The sequence below is a fragment of the Nansenia antarctica genome (assembly GCF_963989245.1).
Source record: "Nansenia antarctica genome assembly, chromosome: 1".
Lineage (NCBI taxonomy): Eukaryota > Metazoa > Chordata > Actinopteri > Argentiniformes > Microstomatidae > Nansenia > Nansenia antarctica.
In genome coordinates, this window is record NC_137674.1 from 73379688 (window position 1) to 73398465 (window position 18778).

Below are 18778 nucleotides of genomic sequence, written 5' to 3' on the forward strand. Positions count from 1 at the left end.
ATAATTAAGAAGGGAGAGTTTCTTCTAAATTCTTAGTGAATTGGTGGAACGGGAGATGATGGTGTTGCCGCAGTCCACTTTGCTGGAGGAAGGGTGAAGTGGCAGGTGGCCTCGCGTTGGTCAGGCAAATGCGGGAGTGGAGGATGACACAGATGAACGGGTGAAAACTCTGTAACGCTTCCTCACTACCATCCCACACCTTTTGCCAGTACCTCGCTAAAAGTACCTAGCTAAAAGTCTTGCCCATCTCCAAATGGAAGCCCAGGAAACAGCACAACGCAGGCAAGCACAGTTACAGCTGGAGATTAAAAAGCTGGAGAGTCAGGCTGACCCAGCTGTGAGACTGCGTCAGCTGGAGCTGCAGTCCCAGAGAGTCTGCTGAGGAAGAAGGTACACTACATGGCCAAAAGAATGTGGACCCCCGAACATCACACCCATATGTGCTTGTTGAACATTTCATTCCCCCCCTTTGGTGCTATTACAGCCTTCACTCTTCTGGGAAGGCTAGTGGAAACTAGATTTAGGAACATGGTTGCAGGGATTTGCTCCCATTCAGCCACAAGAGCATTACTGAGGTTGGGCACTGATGTTGGGCGAGAAGCCCTGGCTCGCAGTCAGCATTCCAATTCATCCCAAAGGTGTTCGATGGGGTTGAGGTCAGAACCGCGAAAAGAACTGTCACTCAGCTGGCGCCGGGACTCAGCCGGGTCTCAGACAGTTCTGGTGATGATCTGGAACATTCCTCAAAAGCTTCACGTATTTGGGGGTCCAAGTCACAGACAAGTTTAGGAATCTGTTCAAGTATAATTTGACCCCTCTCCTCACTCAAGTACAGCACGACTCCTGTATGGTCCTTACTCCCTTTATCTCGAGCTGATTCATTCGGTTAAAATGAATATCCTGCCTTAAATTTTTAATTCCTGTTTCAATGATTTACTATCTTTATCCTAAAGTAGTAGTATACCTGCAAAGAGGTTGGGCGGCAAGGCCTTACCATTTTTTTTACTTCTATTACTTCTACTGTGGAAAAAAAATAAAATGAAAAGAGTTTTGAAAAGAAAAAAAATTCCTAAAAAAGCTGCTATTAATTGACTGAATTAGATAGGCCTTCCTGTGTGGGCTCCGTCCATGGCACTAGAAGGCTTTGTATTTGGTGACTCGCAGCCTGCCAACCACTGGTTTTACGACCTGAGCTAATGTTGGTTCAAATTACATTTTCTCACCGCCGCCGAAGACCTTGTGTCACCCGCTGTTACTGTAGAAAACAGACAAATGAGCTTCCGAGGAACTTCTTGTGATACTCCAGATGCCCTCTGCACGTACACACACTCCTTGTGCTGAGGTATGCAGTCAGGATCGCTTATTCCGCTCCGCTGCTACAGTGTGTGTCATAGTGCCTTACTTCTTCTCTGATATTGATTGTTTCGTCCACTGTATTTATACGCTGTCATCAACTGCCTCTTCGGTTAGGGCTCTCTTGGGAGATGTCTTTAGCGGTTTGACCGGTAGCGACTTCACACCCCAGGCTTTTAGGAGCCTTGTATGATGTCATATACTGTACAGTATGTATGACACATCAAACCTTTTCCGCATGGAGACGACTCTATGTTTCTATCGTATGTATGACTTCACCCCCCCATGTATCTCATATCTCACGCTCTGACTTTCAGGAACGCCTGACCTCGGCCTCTCTGCGATTGTGACCTTTGTGTCTCAGCTGCTGTTGGAAAGACAAATGTTCCTCTCTTTAACAGCAACAGAGTGCTTGAGTCTGTGTCTGAGACCTTGAGTCTTTTTATTTTTTTATTTAACCTTTATTTAACCAGGAGGGCCCTTGAGATTAAAATCTCTTTTTTGAGGGAGACCTGGCCAAGAAAGCACACCAGTACAGGTACAAGTTTACACATTGGGGAATAAAAACGTTGGGTTGTATGAAAAGTATACAAATCCAAGTTGTTATTATTATTATTATTATTATTATTATTATTATTATTATTATTATTATTATTAAATGACAGACAAGGGATAACAGATAGATATTAATCCATCTGAGGAGTAGCAATTGCACTCTTCTGTCACACATTTCTTAATCAGAGCTTTTCAGTATGAGCATCTTCAAGGTGCAGTACGTAACATTCAAGGTTTCTAAAATATTCCTTATGGTTGTTATGGCTGGGTTTCATCGCTAGCGATCAGGGAAGGAGAAATATTTATTTTTACCGACGCTGTTTTGGTCCCAAGGAGCACTTCCTGTCTCTGGAGGATGCCTTTTTGGATCTTGCCTGCAAGTCCATTGCGCAGTGTTTCTAGTGTTATTATGGAGGGTGTTGTTCAAAACTTGAATTGAAACTGAATTTCGCCTCAGTGGCCTGAGGTGGCTGGTTTCTGCTTTGCATAAACATTAGCTTTTGGTTGTATCATTGCAGGGCTGCCAAGTTTCACCAAAAATTTGGAGTGAGATTTTTGGCGGTGGAGCGACCCAAAACTGTGCACGTTTTGGCAGCGGCGGCCCCTCTCTCCCACCCAATTATTTGTGCTAGTTTCCTGCAATTTTACATGTTGTTCATAATAAACCAGCACAAGAAATGAAAATAATAAATAATAAATAATAACATTTTATAAAACAAGAAAAAAATCAGACAATATATCATATTTATGAAATCTTAATAAACAAATACAGTAGCCTACAGACTCTAAAAGAAAAATTGGCCCCATCAACAGGACTCAGCCCCTTGGTCAGCAGCAGAAAGACCCGTGGTCATCATCTTATATACAGTGCATTGCTCATAGATGGCTATCATGTTATACAGTACATACCAGGGTTTTTCCTGGGTCAGAATGAGGGCTTGGTGGGCGATTTTGTGCGCGTGCAGTGCACCCACATTTTTTTTGAGGGACCCCCAATTGTTGTATTTGTATTGTAAATTGTAATTATTAATAATTAATTATTATTATTATTAATGTACCTGGTTATGTTACAGTAGAGAAACAAAAAACAGTTACCAAAACTGAGTATTTACTAGCTAAGATTGGCAAACGATTGGCGTGGTGCAACCGAAATTAGTAAACAACTAGTTTGAAACTAACTAGTAACAACTAGGGGTTTAGTAACTACTAAATGCCTGCATTTAGTAATGACTTACGCCATATTGGTGCAACCCAGTCCAGTAGGCTACCAGATACGCTGTTGTAATGTATGCACATATTTTGCTACCACGGTTGCCAGACGGAATTGACAATGTCCAGCCCAACCGGTCTAAAAGCTGCCGAATCCACCCGTCTAGTGTGACCAAAAGTAGCCCAATCTGGCAACCCTGCTTGCTACGTTCTTGCAACTCGCGTGAACACAGGTTCTTCCATCAGCGCTTGCCTGCCGCTTCGATTGCAGACTTAAGTTAACGCGCGTGCAGAAAGATGCCACGAAACTCATGTCCGGTAGCTTTCTTTCAAGGAATTTCAAAAATAAAAGTCCCGTAAAACAATTGTTATTTCTCGCCGTGAGAAATAGAGATGCGGCGCCCCGCGGTGGTGTAGCGGTCTAAGCACTGGCCACTAGTGCAAGCTGCCCACCGGGGACTGAGATCGGATCCCAGCTCGCCAGATCCGGATATGGCTGGGGCACACACGGGGAGCGGCATATTGGGCGGCCGCTCCCGAGGGCGGTATAGGAGTATTTCCGGACAAGGATCCGTCGCGCAACAGCGCCCCCGGGGTGCCGGAATAACAGGTGCTGGGCTCGAGGAGCCAGTCAGCTAGTCTGCCTGGCGACCTCCTCTGGGACTGCCGGCCACGGGGTCGTGCGGCGGATCCTTCGCAATAGGCAGGGGATAATTGGATGCTAGGTTGGGTTCAATTGGCTACCAAAATTGGGTGAAAAAGGGATAAAATCTGAAAAACAAATTTAGAAATAGAGATGCGGCGTGAGAGCGTGAGAACTGGTTGAAATGCGTGAGTCTCACGGTGATTGCGTGAGACTTGGCAGCTCTGTCATTGTACTGTCATGACAGAAAATGCAGACCCGCATTTTGCTTAGAAGGTAGGCATTTTAACGTCAATGTACGCTGGTACGCATTGTCAGCTGAAAGGTACGCAAAAAGCTGCCTCAGGGAAGGTTCCTCCTTCCCTCACTCACTCGTTCCACTAATCATATGCGCAAGCGTCACTTGCGTCACGTTTACCTGCTCTGTTTACAGAATACAGATAAGCATGCCTACAGCCGACCAGGGTTGCCAGATGGGATTGACAATGTACAGCCTAACCAGTCTATAATCGATAAATCCAGTAGCCCATTCGGCGGTAACCCGCCCCATCTGGCAACCCTGCAGCCGACCGTTCCTCTTGAGAACTCTAAACTGTCAAGCACTTTGGAATAGTTTGGAATACAAGAGAGAGCCTTCGCCAAAGTGGACATGGATTGAGCTTTTGTCAACTACAGCGGCAGCTTTGGAGATGGCCTATAGCCTATGAAACATGCTGCTTCTGATAAACATTCTTCATTATCTCCGTTTTGAAAAATCTCTCGTAGCATTGCGCCGCTCGTTTCCCATTGACACCATGGTGTCAGGTAATGTATAAATAAATGTGCTGAATTCATATGCCCTTTCGTGTTTTCATGTATATAATGTAGGGATGTTCAAAGTATTTAACTTTCAACCAGGTATCTGATTCTGACCACCTGTAGTCAGTCACTTACTTAATGTAGGAACTACTTAACCCAATTCTTGTTGTGAAGTAGCTTAGTATCATATATTGAGACGTATACGTCTCAAATAGGTAGGATTCTGTGACTGAATACGCTTCCACCTCATTCTGAAAGAAAACAGTAAGAGGATCCCAATGTTGCAGTAGACATTTACATTTACATTTTTGGCATTTAGCAGACGCCTTATTCCAAAGCGACTTACAATCAATACATTTGAATACTAAGCATGTGAATCAGCAATCCACCATTCGTTGCAGGAAGAGTAATCTAGCTCGGGCCCGGGGCCACTGATAGAAGGAAAAACCTCCCTATCGCCTTCTACTAAAACTTTTTTTTTTCTTTTTTCTTTTTTTCTGGAGAAACTGAGAAACAGTACAAGGGGGGCAATAGAAGTTCTTAGGGACACAGTAGAGGGGAAAGCGGGTGTCTTTAGGAGACGTAGTGGTGAGGGTCAGAAGATGTCTCAGGAGGAGCAGTTAAGATGTAACCTGAAGAGATGGGTCTTCAGTCTACGACGGAAGATGGGTAGTGACTCAGCCGTTCTGACGGCCGTGGGGAGCTCATTCCACCAGCGGGGAGCCAGTGTTGTGAAGAGACGTGATCGGGCAGCCCGACTGCTGTGTAGAGGAGGTGGGGCCAGTCGGCCAGCCGAGGTGGAGGAGCGGAGTGAGCGGGCAGGGGTTTGGGGGGTTACCACATTGCGGTTCACACATTGCCCCAGAGACAGCCATCTTGTGGAAATCATCTTGAGGATCTTTCTCACATCTGCATCACACATTATCTGTATGTCACGGAGATTTGACTTTCTCTTGCTACTTTTATCCAGATAATAGTAAATGGTGACAAGGACATCTTCAATGTTCACACTAAGCTGCCTGGATGCCTTCTCTGCTGCTAGGTGTATCAGGTGGCAGGCACAACCAACTAGGTAGATGTGTGGATGTTGTGCCTTCAGGAAAGCAGCTACTCCTTTCCCCAAACCTTGCATCACTGCAGCATTGTCTGCTGCGAAGCTGACACCATTTGACCAAGGTATGCCTCTCTTCTTCAGTTCTCCATCCACCAAATCAAATATTGCTCTCCCAGTAGACTTTCTTCTTTCACAAATCTTGAGCAACATCACAATCACCCTCCCAAGACTGGCATCAAAAAGTCTAACTACGATGGGGTACATTTTTATGTCCTCCATATCTGTGCTCCCATCTGTAGCAAGGCTGTATGGAGAACGCTTCATTGCTTCAGTAATGCACTCTTCGTCATTACTGGCCAGGGTTTTAATTATGCAGGCTGTCTTGGTCCTGGCACTGCTATACTGCTTGGCTATCTCACTATTCAGAAACATTTCTTTTAAAAAGTGGTCCGGCATGGTCTGCAGCAGCTAATGGTAGGTTGTGCTCAACGATGAAAGAAGTAAAAAGTGTTTCTGCCCGGATTGGTCTTACATCCTTTGTTGGTAGGAAGAAGGCATTCAGTCTAGGGACTGTACAGTGTTGGCTTGATACCTCTACCAATGTCAGTCATCATAGTGACCACATGCTCAGGCTCACAACCTGCAAAAGGGAACTTTTTGTCTGTCACACGGAAGGCTTCAGAGATGCTCTGCTCAGAAAGGCCAAGTCAGCAACTTATGAAGCAAAGCAGTCAAGAGCAAGTGCCACTGCAAGAGGTGATGACTGATGCAACATGCAGCCTAAATATACATTTTATTGAGTGATGCAGAGAATTCTATTTTATTTGTATAATGCATTGATGTAATATGTTTTACTTTTAATATTAAACAAATTATTCTAAAGAATATGATTGTATGGATTTCTTCATAGCTGATTTATTTGTTGAATAATGTGATGATATGGCTGTGAGTGGGATAATGCAAAGCATAGTGGGGTGAAAGCATGTGAATCAGGGGCAGGGCTAGGGGTGGCTACTTCTCATGCCCCTGATGTTTTCCCACAAGCCCCGGTGTATCAATATAGTCAATATAATTGTAATTCCTAATCGCCTCCATACTCTGTTAACTTATGTTTTTTGCTTCACAAGCGTCCGTGTATTTGCCTCACACAAACGCGTATGCATTTTTTTGTCGCAAAAAAGTAGTACTCAGAAAAAATGCTGAAGGTTGGCAGGTCTGAAAATGGTATGCCGCAGAAATATCTAAATATATATTGTATTCTATACATTGTAAAAGGATGTCTTATGACAACCATAAAGAGATGATAGACAGTAGGTTACGGTCACCCAAGCACAGAACACAGAGTCAGGTACGTAAATAAATGAATCCGGTTTTAACGAGGGAATAGAAGAGAACGGAGTAGCACGTGGTTTGGCAAATGGGGGGGGTAGCAGGGCAGGGCAGGGCAGGCAGACAGGTAGACTGGACAGGCAGGGCAGGCAGACAGGTAGACTGGACAGGCAGGGCAGACAGGCAGACTGGACAGGCAGGGCAGACAGGCAGGGCAGGTAGGGCGAGTAGGCAGGACAGGGTGGAGATGATGACAAGTGATTACTGGAGCTTGGGCCACATACACACACACACAGACACACACACACACACACACAGACACAGACACACATACACACACAGACAGAGAGATAGACAAACAGACAGACACGAGGGAGATAGATACTGGCACAGGCTAGGTGGAAGTGGAGGGCGTGACCAGATAACTGAGATACTGTTAAACCAAGACATTTTAGGATGTGGTGACACCGTCTCATACAGGTTGTTTTAGGATCCTAGTAAGACAGTCTTCTACAGAACTCCTCATACCAAATGTCAACCAGACGTCTAAAGAGAACATTTGTAACGCATTATAATGTTAATCCCAGAGATGTCCGTTTTAATATTAGTACCCACTGTCAACATAGATGTTGTTCTTAGAGACATTGTGGTATGTGACAAAGGTTCCCTTCAGATTATTGCATTGTAGTTTTAAGCAATCAATACAGTATTATACAGTTAGAAAGTCTCTAGACCATACCAACATGACAACCATAACATTGTTTGCACCGTTAGCAATGACCTCACATTCATTGTTAAAAGTCGTCATTCAAATATGACAAAGTATGATAAAGGCACGTTCAAGTAGGATCAAGGTCAATTCAATGAACGCTAATATTTGATCTAGTGATGTTGACGTGGATTTGAACCCCAGCACCCCCCACGTACTCAACAACTTTACAATGTCACTGAGCTACAGTATGGAAAAACTGAGTTGTGCTGGATAGCCTACAAATTGTGTATTCAGCATTCATGGCGTGGGAGAACAGGTCATTCTCTCATTCTTTTCTCTCTCTTTTTTTTTCCGAGAGAAAGAAAGACACCCACTGGAATCAAATTGAAGGGGCTGTAGACACAAGCCACCTGAGCTATAGAGGCAACTGATCCTGTGGGAATCGACTTAAGTAATCACCTCTTGTATAAAGTTACCCACACAGAAGTGGTTATCTGAACCTTGTTTGTGACTCAGTGTATGTTGACAGTCATGATAATATCAGCCACGGGGAGTGCTGTACATACATTTCAGTGAAAATAATGGTTGGGGCGTAGATTAACTGACATCCATAGGGCACTAGGCACAGCTGTCAGGCCCAGACACACACACCATCTCTGGCTACTGACAACCATAAGCTGGGGTCATGCACTGGGCTGAAACACTGAAACATAAGAGTGCTCAGGCGAACTCAGGCAAAGTGCAGATGTGTGGTATTCCCGACATGTAGTCCTGACTTTGTTCAGAATCTGCACGGATCTGTGTGGGTAAGCCTGTTAGCCGATGCCTCGCTGAGATCAAAAACATCCCTTACGCCGCCTCAGTCTTTCTGGAGCAGGAGGCTCTGTGGGTATGCTAACAGGATGTGTTCAGCAGAGAAAATCCCCAGTTCTCTCTCCTCTCTCTCTCTCTCTCTCTCTCTCTCTTTCTCTCTGTCTCTCTCTCTCTCTATCTCTTTCTCTCTCTCTGTCTCTCCCTCTCTCTCTATCTCTGCTTGTAAAGAGAATGACTTAGAGAAGAGACAGATCCTCAGGAGTCGCTAAACGCTAATTTCACCGTTACCTCCCCCGCTGAGCTAGTTTTACCATTCCGCGCTTACATAGGGACATCAGTCTCACTCTCTCTCTACGCCTCTCACTCTCTCCTCCTCTCTCTCCACTCACTCTCCCCTCCTCTCACTCTCTCACTCTCTCTCTCACTCTCCTCTCTCTCTCTCACTCCCCTCCTCTCACTCTCTCTCTCACTCTCCCCTCCTCTCTCTCTGTCTCTCTCTCTCACTCCCCTCCTCTCACTCTCTCACTCTCTCTCTCATTCTCCCTTCCTCTTACTCTCTCTCTTCTCTCTTCTCTCTCACTCCCCTCCACTCACTCTCTCTCTCTCCACTCACTCTCCCCTCCTCTCACTCACTCTCTCCCCCTCTCACTCTCTCTCCCTTCTCTCTCTCTCTCTCTGTGTCTCTCTCTCTGTGTGTCTCTCTCTCTCCCCTCCTCTCTCTCTCTCTCTCAGTCCCTCCTGCGTCTCTCTGTCTCTCCACCACCACCTCTGACCCGACGTGCCGACGTGGAACGACAGCTAAACGCCACGGCTCCTCTGCACTGTCTGTCAGCGGGGACGGAGACGGGTCTGTTTATCTCACTCAGGGGTGTACTCCTCAAGGCAGTCTGCTCTCTTCTCTTCTCTTCTCCTCTTTTCTCTTCTCTTCTCTTCTGTTCTGTTCTGTTCATTTCTCTTCTCTTCTCTTCTCTTTTCTGTTCTTTTCTCTTCTCTTCTCTTTTCTTTTCTCTTTTCTTTTCTGTTCTCTTCTCTTCTCTTCTCATCTGTTCTTTTCTCTTCTCTTCTCTTCTGTTAATTTCTCTTTTCTTCTCTGTTCTTTTCTGTTCTGTTCTTTTCTCTTCTCTTCTCTTCTCTTCTCTTCTCTTCTCTTCTCTCCTCATCCTTCCGCGCGTCCAGCAGGTAAAAAAAAAAAAAGATGATGATATGATATGAAGCACCTGCTCCTTGCCGTTCGTGCGTTCAGTTTCTACCAGAGAGATGTTGGGGGGAGGGTGGTGAGGGTGAATCTGAGGTAAAAAAAAAAAAATTGGTCTGGAACCGAGGGTTTGGGCGGCGGAGAGAGAAAAGGTTGTCTCGTTTTTTCCCGTCAAAGTAAAAAGAGAGCTTTGTTAGGTTGTGAGTGTTTTTTTTTTTTTCTTCCTTTGTAGGAGCCAGAGAACGCTGCCCCCCCTTTCTAGTCGTCCACTGACACAAGGGTCTTCGAGGTGTTCAGGACTTGGCTCCGTGATGTATTATTAACGCAATTATTTCACGCCTAATCGGCGTCACTCATCCTCGGCCTTCCCGTGAAGGAATTCTCTCTCAGGGATATGGTAATGGCATTGGACTGCCAGGAGCCAGGAGTACTACCTGCACCTCTAGCGTGCTAATGCTAATACCGCTCGTCCCCACCGGCACTTGGCTCTGTTGTCGAGGGGGAAGCTTACTCCACTGACCTCAATCCACGCCGCAGGGGCCGGGCCCAGAGCTGCAGACCGAGCCTCAGGCAGCGCACGCATACGGCAGGCACCTGGCATGCACTCCCACACACACGCACACACACACACGCATAAGCGGGCGCACACACACACACACACACTCTCACACACACACACGCATAAGCGGGCGCACACACACACACACACACACGCATAAGCAGGCGCACCCACACACACACATACACACACACACACACACACAAATAAGCGTGCACACACAAACACACACCACACACACACACGCATAAGCGAGCACACCCACACACACACTTATGCACGCGCACACACACACACACACACACATATTACAGAAACAACACACTTAATCTACACACATCTTAATGATCAGATAAACATGTTGTTGTCTTTGTGATCCACTCTTCATGCCTCAGTAGAGAGGAAACATGACTGGCCACATACTGTCCATGGCTGAGAGGAATGTGTGTTCACCCCAGCACACACTGTAACGCACTCTTTATCATAAACACATGTCAGCCCCGACATAACTGGACCAAAACGTTGCCTCGTCATCATGTGTGGAGCACGGGCAGCGATGATGACACTGGCCCTCTCCTCCCAGTCTGGTTGTGTTGTTCAGATTCAGATTCAATTGAATTGTCATTAGCAGGAGTACAAAGTCTTTGTAAGTCTTTGTAGTTTGTACTCCTGCTAATGACAGTTCAGTTGAATCGACGAATCGACGAAACGCATTCGGGCATCTAGCCAGACGGTCGCAATAGTGCAAAAGACGTAAAAGTGAGGACAGTTATTATGTACAGTGTGATATGTACAGACAAGGGCTGAAGTGTACAGGCAAGATATACGCAGTACGATATGTACAGAGCAAGGGGCAATGGGCAGGGGTGCACATAACTTTTTGGGGCCAGTGCTCAGAGGAGCACCTAGGGATGCTGCTTGGTGCTCCCCGAGCTCGCGAGTCACGACCCGTCCCACAGGATGGATGAAAAAGGGATACATGGATAACTTATATTAGCAAAACGACATTTATTCATAAATAAAGATGAACGAACAAATGATTGTGTGCAAAACAAAATAAACAAATGCAAAATCAAATGACTGCTTTTTAAGCATGAAAGTCTGTCAGACTCCTTTAAACACAATGAAATCAACTGACATCTCTTTAAGCACTGCTCTGTTCTGTAAACACTGAAATCAACTTTTCAACAAAAAGTTACAGCCTAAGCATTTACTTATGCTACAAGCTTAATCATCATCACTGCTCTCTTGACTGCTGTAAGTTATCACTGTCCTCAATTTCAACCATGGTAGAGGATGTTGTAGGCCATCACTTTAAATAGCTCGTTATTTTGATTGTGCAACAATGTCTTTTTTTTCTTCTTTTTTCTAATAGAATTCCCAACCATATCCTGGGTCAGGGGTCTAGGTGCGATAATGAAGCTGTAAAACAAACGTCTGAACGTTTGAAAGCTTCAGAGAAAAGAAACCTGAAGTCCCTTGGTGTTGTTTTTCCTTTTAGCGACGAGTCGTTCGGGACAGAATTTTCACTTGTCGGCGTGATAACCGTGCGATACGCGATACGCGGAATGAAAGTACGAGTTACGATACTTTCCGAATGTTTTCGTGAGGGGAGTCGCCGTGGTCGTCGTGATGGATTACTCGTCGGGCCTTCGCCTGAGGGGACGGCAAATAGTTACTTACTTGGTGGGGCTTGCTTCTTGGACCCAGCTGTTGGTGCGCAAAAGCGCCTTCATGCGGCTGATCTGCCGCGCAGCATGCATTTTGGCGACGCATGCGCACTGGCGCACCAGTTATGTGCACCCCTGGCAATGGATCATCAATACAATATGTAGATTTAGGCTGTATGTACAATGTGAAAAAACAGCAGTGGGGCAAAAGCTGTTATCTGTCCTAGTGTTAGTTATCTGTGTTAGTTACCCTCTGCGGTGAGCTCATGTGGAACATAGTTTCGGTTGAATTCGTTTTGGTTGCCCCCCCCCACCCCCTGCACTGTGTTTCTACAAATGGCCCCCCCGGACTATGGAATGACAGTGTTGGCCGTAGTGTCTGCTCCGCTCCACAGCAACGCTCGCTAGCTAGACCCCCCCCCCCCCCCGCATGCTCCTCCAGACGGGTCATTGCCAGTCCTCAGCCCTGCCTCCTCTGGCTCCGGGTTTAATTGACCCTGCCAAGTTAATCTAACACAGACATGAGACACACGCCGAGACAACACACACACACACACACACACACACACACTCACACACACACATCACCCCGGAGGAGTTCGCTGCTGCCCTCCAGCATCTAAAGCCAGGGAAAGGGCCTGATTCCATCTGCCCGGAGCTTATTCTCCATACCGCACCCGCCTTGAAGTCCTGGCTGAGAGCGTTCCTCACTTCCTGCTTGCGCCAACTCAAGATCCCCAAAATCTGGCGAAGAGCCCTAGTTGTTGCGATCCCTAAACCGAATAAGCCTGAAGGGGACCCTAAGAGTTACCGTCCCATCTCTCTGTTATGCATCCCCTTCAAGATCCTCGAGCGTCTCATCTACGCCCGCATCGAACCAATTGTTGACCCGCTGCTCCCACGTGAGCAGGCCGGGTTCCGACGCGGGAGGTCGACCGTAGATCAAGTCACCCTTATGACTCAAGACATCGAGGATTGCTTTTCGGCAAAAAAGAAGGCCGGGGCCTGACGGCTGCCTACGATACCGTATGGCATCGCGGCCTCTCCTGCAAGCTGCTCCGCCTGCTGCCGGACAGGCACATGGTCAGAATGATCATGGAGCTCATCCGTAACCGCAGCTTTACCCTCACCACCGGTCGCGGACAGCTAAGCAGGCTTCGACGCCTTAAGAACGGCGTCCCTCAGGGATCGGCCCTGGCCCCCCTCCTCTATAATATCTACACCTATGACCTGCCCAACACACTCTCGCGGAAGTACGCCTACGCAGACGACCTCGCAGTGGTGTACTCTGCTGGAAATTGGCAGTCTGTGGAGGGGATTCTGAGCCAGGACATGCAGACACTAGTGGCATACTTCCGGAAATGGAGATTGAAGCTTAGCGAGGCAAAGACGGTGTCGGCTGCCTTCCACCTTAACAACAGGGAGGCTAAACGTGAGCTTAGAGTACACCTAGATGGAACTCCCCTGCCATGTTCCGCTGAGCCAACTTATCTCGGCGTGACATTGGACAGGACACTCACGTTTCGCCGACACCTCGAGTCACTGCGCAAGAAGTTAACAGCTCGTGTGGCGATGAGGCGACTGGTTGGCTCGGGCTGGGGCGCCGGCGCAAGGACCTTGCGCACGGCAGCCCTAGCCCTCGTTTATTCAACTGGTGAATACTGCGCCCCAGTATGGTGTCGCAGTGCCCACACCCGCCTCATCGACTCGCCTATAAACGAAGCCTTGCGCATTGTGACAGGATGCCTGCGTCCTACCCCTGTGGACAACCTTCCCATCCTAGCAGGCATCCAGCCCGCAGGCCTCCGCCGCATGGGAGCCACAGCACGTCTCGCCTGCCGGGCCGTGGAGCTTAATAACCATCTGCTCCATGATAGGCTCACTATAACAGCGGAGCCCTCCCGGCGTCTCAAGTCGAGACACCCATTTGTGCCTGCCGCACAGGATCTCAGGCAGCAATGCAGAGATGTTAACATCAGTGCGGCAGGATGGGCGGATTATATGTGGCGCGCGGAGTGGGAGGCTAACACCTCCAAACTCCGCGACCACATCCCAGTCGCCGGCCCTGAGCCCCTCGGGATGGACTTGCCAAGGCTATCCTGGGTGAGGCTCAATCGTCTCCGGACCGGCGTCGGGCGTTTCCGCTCATCAATGCACAGATGGGGCTTGGCCCCAAATGCGTCGTGCGATGACGAGACGATGACGTGACTTCTGGAGGGGTGTCCAGAAATACAGTATAGCCCGGGTGAGCCCCTCAACCAGGTCTTGGGGTGGTAAAAGGGTAGCCCCTTGGCCCCGAGCCTGGTGGAGTGGAGAGGAAAACAACAACCCATACGCCGAAGAAGACACACACATGCATACACACACACGCACATACACGTTTGTGTGCATGCGCACAGATGCACGCACTTACCAGGGCCAGACACACACACACACATGGATACACATACACATTTGTATGCATGTGCACAGATTGTTTATTGTTTATTATGGATCCCCATTAGTCATCGCCGTGGTGATGCTATTCTTTCTGTGACATGACATTCTCATACAATATTCAACAATAGAAAACATTCAACACGCATTAGCGGTCGACATTGGTCAACAGAAAATCATCAAAAAACGGTAAACAGTGAACAGAATCCATCAGTAAATGGTTAAAACAAAAAGAAGTAAAATAATAAAAAATAAATAAATAAATACAAAAATAAAATAAAAAGATGCACGCACATAACAAGCCCAGACACACACGCGCGTGCACACAAACACACACACACACACACACACACTGTCATCACACCCGGTTGAAGTCGAGGGGGGGGATTACGTAGTTGGCAGGGTGTAGTGAATCGAGTTGACTGGTAAGAGAGAGACTGGTCCATTTGGGTCAGCGGTGGTAATCTGATTATATGGGCCAGTAGACAGTGAAGAGGGTGGTGTGGGGGAGCGGGGGGAGTGCGGTGGGGGGGGGCTCTAGACCACGTCAGGGAGCAAGGATCTTCACGCAGTGCGGTTCACACTTCCCTAGACCGTGACCGTGACCTCCTGTTCTTACGGCGGTGTTTTCAGCTCTCACACAGGAAAAATTGGCCACCCTCCTCCTCAATCTAAAAAGGTTGATACGGACCCTTAACCCCTCTTTCTCTACCCTCGCTACAACCTCTACCCAGACCAAAGCAGCGGCTGAGTCTCCCCCCCCCATCTGTTAACGGGCTCCAGCAGACAGTACCCTGGTACTGGCTCAGTCTCTATCTCTCTCTCAGGAACGGGTCGGGCAAGGTGCACAGAGCGGTGGTGTTAGATCTGATGGCTTCTTCCCTCTCTACCGGTATCTCTCTGTCGATAAAGAAGGAGCCGTCCAGACCCAGCGCTCGCTAGTTGGTTCCGCGCACAGAGACGGCTCCCTTATCTCTCCCTCTACATCACCCTTATCTCTCTGGAGATCAGCGGTCTACGACCGATCGATCGCAAGGGCATTTCCAGACGATTGGGAGATATTTTCTCTGAAAGCCTGCCGTGTTCAGTGTTGTGTTCCGTTCTCCTTCTCTGTTTTTCGGGACTGCTAGGATGTTACCGGTACGTTTCTCACTGTGTGCACTCGATTAACCCGAAACAAACGTTTAGACATAAAAACAATATTTGAACCGACAGACATAGCGACCCGAGCTACTTATCCTTCGGTAAATATTGAATGATGTCATTTCACAGTTGACACACTTCTTTTGTGGAGAATACATCAGAGGGAGCCGATTCTACGAAATCAATTACCGCCACGTAATTACGATTTCGTTTTAAAGGGCCGTACTGTTTTTTTGTTGCGTCTACTGGGGAAGTGATGTTGTTATGCTCCAGGTTGGTGACCACTGCTCTGGATCTATGGAGGGATGTGCGGGGCTCTGGTATCTGATTGTTCCAATATCATTCTTTTTTTTCTGTCTGTGTAGATTGTGAAGAAAACGCTCTCGGCTGTGACTCTCTCATGGTAGAACTGGTGGATTGAAATCTTTATCTCTCTCTCTCTCTCTCTCCTCTCTCTCTTCTACATCTCTCTCTTCTCTCTGTCTCTCTCTCTCTTTTCGCTCTCTCTCCTCCATCTCTCTCCCTCTTCTCTCTCTCTCTTCACCCTCTTCCTCTTCTCTCTCTTCTCCCGACCTCTTTTCTCCATCTCTCCTCTCTCTCTCTCTCTCTTCCCTCTCTTCTCCCTCTCTCTTCTCCCCCCTCTCTCTCCTCCCCACCTCTCTTCTCTCTCTCTCTCTCTCTTTTCTCTCTTCTCCCCCCCTCTCTCTCTCCTCCCCACCTCTCTCTTCTCCCTCTCTCCTCTCTTTCTCCCTCTCTCTTCTCTCTCTCTAATCCCTCTCTCTTCTCTCTTCTCCCTCTCTCTCTCTTCTCTTTCTTCTCCCTCTCTCTTCTCTCTTCTTTCTTCTCTCTTCTCTCTCTAATCCCTCTCTTCTCCCTCTCTCTCTCTCTTCTCCCTCTTCTCTTCTCTCTCTTCTCTCTCTCTCTTCCCCCTCTTCTCTCTCATCTCCCTCTTCTCTAACTCCCCCCTCCCCTCCCTCTCTTCCCTCTCTCTCTGTAGATAATGAAGGAGATGTGCCGGGCGTTGGGCAACGCAGCAGCTGATGACAGTAAGCTCCTCCTCCTCAGCGCCGTGGGCAGCATCTTCTGCAGTGGGCTGGACCCGTCCTACCTGATCGGACGCCTGTCCACCGACCGCAGGAAAGAGAGCAGCCGCATCGCCGAGGCCGTACGGTGAGAGGAAGGACGCACACACAGATGCACAGACACACAGACACACAGACGCACAGAAGCACAGACGCACAGACACAGAGATGCACAGACACACAGACGCACACGTACGCGCACACACACACACACACACATACAGACACACACACACATACACATGCATACACACACACTCATACACACACACACACACACACACACTCATACACATACACACAGGCATACGCATGTACGCACACACACACACACACACGTACACGCACACTCATACACATACACACACACATACTCATGAATACACTCACAGACACGCACACACATACACACACACAAACTCATATATTCCCATACAGTACAACACAGACACATAAAAATGTTTTAAAAAAAACGTCAACAGGACTTTGAATCACATTTAATCACCCCACCCACTCCCATAAAGTTCTACGACCGAATTAACGATTTTCCCGTGTGTGTGTCTCTGTGCGTTAGGGACTTTGTGTTGGCGTTCATCCACTTCAAGAAGCCCATCGTGGTGGCCGTCAACGGGCCGGCCCTGGGCCTGGGCGCCTCCATCTTGCCCCTGTGTGACGTGGTGTGGGCCAGCGAGCGGGCCTGGTTCCAGACGCCCTGCGCCTCCCTGCGCCTCACCCCCTCCGGCTGCTCCTCCTACACCTTCCCCCAGATCCTGGGCGTGGCCCTGGTAAGCCCCTCCCCCTCCCCACTCCCCCCCCTAACCCCCCACGCCCCTAACTTCCATTTGACATTTGACAGTTTTATCCGTTTAGCTAAGTGACGGCTGTGTTGTCTGTTGTGTTCAATGCCAGCCCCGAATGACTGAGAAGTTCAAATCTCTTTAGAATAAATATGTTTGAATGTGCGTCTCTTTAGAACAAACACATTTGAATGTGCGTCTCTTTAGAACAAACACATTTGAATGTGTGTCTCTTTGAAACAAATACATTTGTCTACCTACGTAAGTGAATCATCTATCCATTAGTCATCGCGAGAAAAAGTAATCTATGCTCGGGCCAGGGGGCCATTGGCAGTCATAATGCTAGAATAAGGAAGACATTGTTTTTTTTCAAAATGTAACATTTATTTTTTTATACTTATGTCACTTATCACTGAAAGCCACTGATTGGTTAAGGGGCGTCAACACACACATCACCCACTCTGTCCCCGCCCCCCCCCTCTCTCGTCCCGACAGGCCAATGAGATGCTGTTCTGCGGGAGGAAGCTGACGGCCCAGGAGGCATGCAGCCGCGGTCTGGTGTCGCAGGTGTTCTGGCCCACCACCTTCAACCAGGAAGTGATGCTGCGCGTCAAGGAGATGGCCACCTGCAGTGCCGTGGTAGGCCACTAGGCAGCGCCATAGGACGGAGGGAGAGTAGCACCTCTGTCGTAGACACTGACCCCCACGCTCCGCTTTGTGTTCTCTGCCCTGGCGGTCAAGGTTAGGGTTTTGGGGAGTGTAAGCACATCGTAGACCTGTGACTAAGGGCAAGTTTTATCTGCGCCAAGTGTTAGCTTTAAAAATATATATATATAATAATAATAATACATTTAGCAGACGCTTTTATCCAAAGCAGCTTACAGGGACATTCTCCCTGGAGTAATTTAGAGGTGGTGTTCCCAGGTGGGGATTTGAACTCATGACCTTCTGATCACCAGTCCAACTCACTATCCACTAGGCCAGGCCACCACAAGCCCTCTTACCGGGATATTTCTGGGGTGGCAGGTAGTCTAGAGGTTAGATCCCCACCCCCGGGAGGGAGCCGGAGGTGAGCTGGTGACTGGAGAGTTGCTGGCATCACATCTAAGGTATCCTACCTAACTGCCGTTGTGCTCTTGAGCAAGACACTTAACATTTAACTGCTTAGGGCCCAGAGCTTTGTTCTCCCTGGGTGTGTGTGTGTGTGTGTGTGTGTGTGTGTGTGTGTGTGTGTGTGTGTGTGTGTGTGTTGTCTCAGGGGGGGAGGGGGGGTATGCAAAAATCTCTCTGGGATCAATAAAGTATATCCTCTTATCAAGACCTTGCTGAATAAGGTTGGTTAGAACGGAGACCAAACGTGTCACAATGTGTGTGTGTGTGTGTGTGTGTGTGTGCGTGTGTGTGTGTTGGGGGAAGGATATCTCTCTAAC

The 18778-nt window shown here is 48.0% G+C and overlaps 1 protein-coding gene across 1 annotated transcript in view; it reads left to right on the top strand.

Annotated features, from left to right (window-relative positions):
* The window catches only part of LOC308161467 (chromodomain Y-like protein 2), a gene marked incomplete at its 3' end in the record, with an annotated part of 43191 nt that overhangs the window by 24200 nt on the left and 213 nt on the right, over positions 1–18778 (top strand). Inside the window, exons 4-6 of the mRNA XM_080535490.1 lie at positions 16467–16639; positions 17126–17336; positions 17844–17987. Of these exons, the coding sequence (XP_080391616.1) occupies positions 16467–16639; positions 17126–17336; positions 17844–17987 (528 nt within the window). The remainder of the gene's footprint in view (positions 1–16466; positions 16640–17125; positions 17337–17843; positions 17988–18778) is intronic.